Source organism: Gregarina niphandrodes (genome assembly GCF_000223845.1).
Source record: "Gregarina niphandrodes unplaced genomic scaffold scaffold00082, whole genome shotgun sequence".
In the NCBI taxonomy this organism is placed as follows: domain Eukaryota; phylum Apicomplexa; class Conoidasida; order Eugregarinorida; family Gregarinidae; genus Gregarina; species Gregarina niphandrodes.
In genome coordinates this window covers 702-6,515 of record NW_011645847.1, presented here as the reverse complement: position 1 = coordinate 6,515, position 5,814 = coordinate 702, and the positions used below count along the sequence as shown (strand labels likewise).

The following is a 5,814-nucleotide window of genomic DNA, read 5'->3' as shown; positions in this document are numbered from 1 at the left end:
GGGGGGGGGGGGGGGGGGGGGGGACTTAGGCTATCATCTCCCGTAACGAGAGAGGCATCCCGTTTAGCTTACGAAAGCTGGGAACCAATTTAACTAATGTTCGAGACCCATCTTGCACATGAAGTGGTGCTGGCCAAAACATGCGTCCTATTTTTAGATCCGGGAAATCTAGATAGTTGCTTCGACCTCCCGGAATACTCTGTTTCATAGACCAAGCAAAATCAACCAACTTAGCCCAATCCTCATAGACTTCTTCTTCTGGATTTCTAAATGACACACGCCCAACGTCAAGTAGACACGACGAACCTTCGGGCAGTGGGCTACTTAATGAAGTCGTGGATGAAGTTGTAAATGAAGTCGTGGATGAAGTTGTGAATGAAGTTGATTGGAACCAATCTAAGTTAGCGGAAGCCGCAGCCTCGTATAACGGCAAGCACCAGCTCTTGTCATCTTTGCATAACAGCCAGTCCTTTATTACTGATGAAAAGGAGCTTTCATAATCTCCGTCAACACGAAAGCTAGGCTTCGGACCAGGCCACCACGAATGGACGTATTTCCACTCCGGCGTCTGCAACCATTCGGCTACCAGTGGCACCTGTAGAGAGTTGGTGTCTTTAAAATAATGAAGTAAGATGGTCTTGGTCCCAGACACCATCTAGCTCCGATTCCTGAGCATATGGTACAGCCAAAAAGTTGCATGCAAAAATCTAGCAAAAATCTATCCAGCAAAAATCTATCCAGCAAAGAAGACCACTCCTTGGGAAACTCTTCAAGAAACTTTTTCGGTCACGAGTCCTTTTCGGGTCGACCTTTGGCAGTGTGGATACCTGTGGAGATGAGCCCAGGGCCCAAATTGGCCGCTGCTCAATAGCAGCTCAGGTCTTCATAATCGAGCAGGTCTTCATAATCGAGCAGGTCTTCATAATCGAGCAGGGCTTGCAAAATCGAAACGGAGAACCGATTCTTGGCCTGTAACCGATATCCATTTGTAGTCGGTGTCACAACCTCTCCATATGTTGTACTCCAGAAAAAGTACTGTTAAATCTGCCTTTTTTAATTAGCAGAGGCACCTTGCTTTTGTTGGTAGTTTTTGATGGCGAGCTTTATAGCATCTTCGGCAAGTAGGGAGCAGTGTACCTTAACGGGTGGTAACGAGAGGGACTCAGCGATGTCAGTGTTCTTGATATTCAGAGCATCTTTGACCTTCATGCCCTTGATTAATTCGGAGGCGAAAGAAGTAGAGGCGATAGCGGAGCCGCATCCGAAAGCCTTGAACTTCACGTCTTCAATAGTGTCGTCCTTGACTTTGATTTGTAGTCGGATAACGTCGCCACATGCAGCCTTTCCGACTACCGCGGTTCCTACTTGAGATTCCGTTTTCGCAAACGCACCCACATTTCGAGGTTTGGTGAAATGCTCATGCACCATGTCAGAATAGGTCCGTCGAGTCGCACCGAATGCAACCGTTTGATTACCTCCCAGCGCTGGGTTTGCCTTCACTGCATTACTAAGTCTGTTGGTAGCATGACCGCCAACTAATTTCAAGGTTCTTCTGCCACTTAACATTCACAGACAACCTAATTTTTATTCACCGGAGAAAAAGTGAGCCCTGGAATCAGGACCAGGCCTGGAATCAGGACCAGGCCTGGAATCAGGACCAGGCCTGGAATCGGGGCCAGGCCTGGAATCATAGCCAGGCCTGGAATCATAGCCAGGCCTGGAATCAGGACCAGGCCTGGAGTCACTACTCGGTTTCAGGAATGATATACTGCAAGCAAACCCGTACCGAGGAGACCATAATGACGATGAGTATATACTCACGAGGGCAGGGTATCCATTTTACGGACACATATCTAGCGGGCTGAGAGTGGTTGGACCAACAAACAATCGATAGCCGGAAAGTACTCAAAAAAGTATTGGTCCTCTTGACTGGCTGCGGGATGCAAACCGCTGGTCGATGTCCTCTTTATCGTTTTCTCCCTGAGAACTTGCCGAGCTTCCACGGGGATCAGATGGTCGTAATTCTTTAGCGCGCAATGCCTCCCGAATTCGTTCGTTAACAGGTAAATCAGGTTCGGAATAATCTTCTTGCCGCCATTTTCTTCGTTACGAAGCACGGCGAGGCTGTCCAACTTAAGATACCTCTCGCTGTTGAGACCACTCGCTCTCTGAAAGTGGGCCAACTTGGTCTCGTACACGAAGTCTCTCCAAATGTCAGACACTTGCACTTCCAGATCAGTAACAACAGCTCCTCCTTCCTTCTCACCATTTGGGTCTTCGAATTCAGCTGTCACACTCAAATCAACACGACCCCAACCTCTCCGACCGTCTTCACTTGCTACTTCGAACCTCATAAAATCAAGGTCGCCAACTTGAAAAAACCTCTCCAAATACTCGGCGGCAGTTCTAAGCATTCCTACCAAGGCTATCTGCATTACGGCCTCCTGCCGTCCCCCGCCCCAGTGGCCGCGAGTGCCCAGGGTGCTTCTACTGCACGGGCTCGGGCTTATTTCCTTCACGTACTCAAAGCTCGCATGGCATCCCGCCAACGACTACCGCCCTGTCTCTTCCGCTTCTACGCCCAGTCATTGCGAGGCGCACGACCAGCTACCGACTTACTCTGCCGCATCGTCTCTTGGCCCACTATCTTCGCTTCCTCTCGCTCCTGCTTTCCCGTCTCGAACGGCCGGAGTCGGACTCCTGGTAGTGGTTTTTCATCCTTCAGCTTCTCGGCCTCGTTCCTCTCAAGTCGCTCGGCCTTGATTCTCAGGACGGCCAGGAAAATTTCCTTTCGGCTCGCAGATTCGATGCAGTCGACGGGGGATACGCCGCAAGCGCGGCATCGATGAGCTGGCACCGGAGCTAGGGGAAATACTTCTTCCAGCGCCTGCTGAGCCGCACCATCCGTCGTATGCGCTCGGAGAGAACGTCGTAGCCCACTGCGCCACGTGCGTATCTCTTCCTAATGGCCCAGTCGACGACCTCTTCAGTTGGAGTCGTGTCACCTTGGGGCAGGTCGGAACATGTCTCCGGGTCGGCCTTAGGGCAGTGCGCAGAGATATACCGCAAGGCTTGGCGAGTTGAAGGGCCGAGGTTGCCAAACATCTCGTTGGCCTTCATCAGCCAGGCATCCACCGTCTGCTCACTCGTGCATCTGGGTGGTCATTGGTACTTTCCCTCCGCCTCATTACGTCTTTGATGTTCCACGGAGCCGGGAATAGGCTGTCGAAGTACGCCAACTCCGGGGTGGCGTATTTGTCGTTACTGAGTTTGTCCATCACTAGAGCGAGCAGGCCATGGTGACCACTTATCGGAGAGACTGTCCATGCGCTCGGTGTGACCAAATAAGTCACTACTGCAAGTATGTGAGGTCACGGTGTAGTCTCAAGGGACAATCGTCAACTGCGTGCCGAACACGTATGCTCTGTAGGGACGACCGGTATTTTACCGCAGAGGGGGAAGCTCCACGCTCTCCAGAGAATGCGCGCTCCGCAAGACTTCAAAGAGTTAAGATCACTACTTGGCTTACTTTCGTTCCACAGACGGTTCGTACCCGCGTTCTCCGACGAGGTACAACCCCTACAAGAACTGATGAATGCACACAAGACCCTACCTTTCATATGGGAGGACCACCATGAGGCGGCCTTCCAGGAACTAAAGAACCTCGTAGTAGGCGCTGAACCCCTGCAATCACTAAGAACGGAAGGCCAGTTGGTTCTCAACACCGACGCTAGCGGATACGCTATCGGCGGCGTGTTGTGCCAGGTCGTGGATGGTGAAGTAAGCGTCATAGAATACGGGAGCACGAAGCTCACCAACGACCAAGTCAGCTGGGACACGCGCGAACGAGAGCTGTGGGCAGCAAAAATACTTTGTCCAGAAGTGGGATGGTTACATCAGACTCAGGTGGACGTTAGTCCTTACGGATCATCGCAACCTATCCTTCTTGGCGAAAGCCGATAACCGTAAGGTAGGCAGATGGGCGCTAACCCTTCAGCAGTACGACCTGATGTTCTCTTACATCCCAGGAGAGTCCAGCATGACGCGCTCAGTCGACTGATCGACGGTGACCCGGACGGAGACTCCGACCTCGACAAGATGGGCCTCAGGTGTTTCTGCGTCCAAAAGCTTGACCATACCGCATTGGATTGTCCAGGTCCCAAGGACTTCATGCGAGAGTTACCCGTCCCTCGACAGCGAGCACCAGCTAATCACACGAGACGATGGTCTTAAACTACACGCGCGCACGGGTAGGACCTACGTCCCCACTACACTGAGGTCTAAAGTCCTCGCATGGTATCACGTGGGCGCAATAGGCGGACACATGGGCGTCACCAAAACCAACACAAGATCTTCTTGTAAGAAGAACTAAGACTGACCGTACTCTACCCGCGTTCACTGAGAGAGTGAAGCGTGAACTTCTTCCAACATATCATGGGCGAACGCCCAATAGGCTAAGCGAACTACAGACCATAGACCACTGGCTACGACCATTACTACAACAACGCAAACTATCTGAGCTACCATCGGCACCGAACTTTACACTACCCATGAGGGTCGTGAAGGAACGCGTTGCACACGACTGCCGCCCACTACTGCCCTACATCGACGATGCAGGCCGTTTTCCCAACATTCAGAGCTGTTGGCCGATAGTAACATGGGGCGTGCAGCAACCTCTGCTCGCGAAGATTGACCTCAGCAAAGCGTTCCACGCTATCCCGTTACTGACCCGGAGGCATTCCAACACGGAGGCAAATACTACGCTTACAACTGCATGCCGATGGGCGCCACTAACGCGTCGAAACACTTCCACCACACAATGGGTACCATTCTCAAACAACTAGCATTTGCCGAACACATAAGATTCTACCAAGATGATATCTTCATCGCTGCCGACAACCACCGACAACTAACCAACCGATATGACCAGACCAAACGATTCCTTACCACCTACGGCTTCAAAGTTAATACCGAGAAGTCACAACTCAAATGCAACAGCATACAGGGCTATGAACTCAAGCTACTACAGTAGAAGGTGAAAGACAATAAGATATTATCTACTGTAACTGTTTTATCTATCTACTGTAACTGGTTTAAGAATCAACCGATACTAAGATACCAACCACAACCGAATAAACCACTTAGACTATACATTGATACTAGCAACGTCGCCGTGGAGGTGACTACTACAAGGTCGCAGGATCACTGCTCTATTCTGGTGGCCAGGCCTAGCCAAAGACGTCAGAGACTTAGTCAAGGGTTGCTTCGTGTGCACACGATACCTGCCAACACTCAACAGAAAGACGGTGGGGACGTCAGCAATGGCGTCATTTCTCGACAGAGTCAGCCTAGACCTGATCGGACTACGCATGTTCGCAGCACCCACTACATACTTGTGATTATAGAGCAGCACGGTTCCTAGTAACACGAGTGGTCCAAAGCGAAGATACGCAGGTGATAACTGACGCCTTTGCACAAGGGTTCGTTGCGTACTTCGTTCGGTGTGCCGCGGCAGGTCTACGTAGAGAACGGCAGTGAGTTCGAAGGCGCGTTTGCAGCGTTCGTAACAAAAGTATTACGGGTGGATATCGTAAAGTCACCACCGTCCGTTTATGCCGTTGCTCCTTGGCAACGGCATAAACAAAAGCAGTCACAAAGCCCTCGAGAGCCGAATTGCGAAAATCAATGCGGACTCCCCAAATGACAGCTACGAACTGCTAGTTGCCCTAGCAACGTACACGCACAACGCGACCCCGCACGCCGCTACAGGCTTAGCGCCGATGACCGCCGTAACAGGTCGAGAACCGACTATAC

At 51.3% G+C, this 5,814-nt stretch overlaps 3 protein-coding genes across 3 annotated transcripts; 2 read left to right on the top strand and 1 right to left on the bottom strand.

Annotated features, from left to right (window-relative positions):
* Nucleotides 1-1,053: 1,053 nt before the first annotated feature.
* On the bottom strand, nt 1,054-1,566 carry GNI_190710 (putative iron sulfur cluster assembly NifU-like protein; the record flags this gene model as incomplete). Its single annotated transcript, XM_011135357.1, has 1 exon — nt 1,054-1,566. One exon carries the CDS (start codon nt 1,564-1,566, stop codon nt 1,054-1,056), a length of 513 nt encoding a protein of 170 aa, XP_011133659.1.
* A 1,914-nt stretch (nt 1,567-3,480) lies between these two features.
* GNI_190700 (putative polyprotein) lies at nt 3,481-3,963 on the top strand (the record flags this gene model as incomplete). Its single annotated transcript, XM_011135356.1, has 1 exon — nt 3,481-3,963. The coding sequence occupies one exon, from the start codon at nt 3,481-3,483 to the stop codon at nt 3,961-3,963; it is 483 nt and encodes a 160-aa protein (XP_011133658.1).
* Nucleotides 3,964-3,978: 15 nt separating this feature from the next.
* On the top strand, nt 3,979-4,185 carry GNI_190690 (hypothetical protein; the record flags this gene model as incomplete). The annotated part of the gene is made up of 1 exon (XM_011135355.1): nt 3,979-4,185. A coding segment is annotated over one exon (207 nt), but the record flags the coding sequence as incomplete, so codon positions are not given.
* Nucleotides 4,186-5,814: the final 1,629 nt, after the last annotated feature.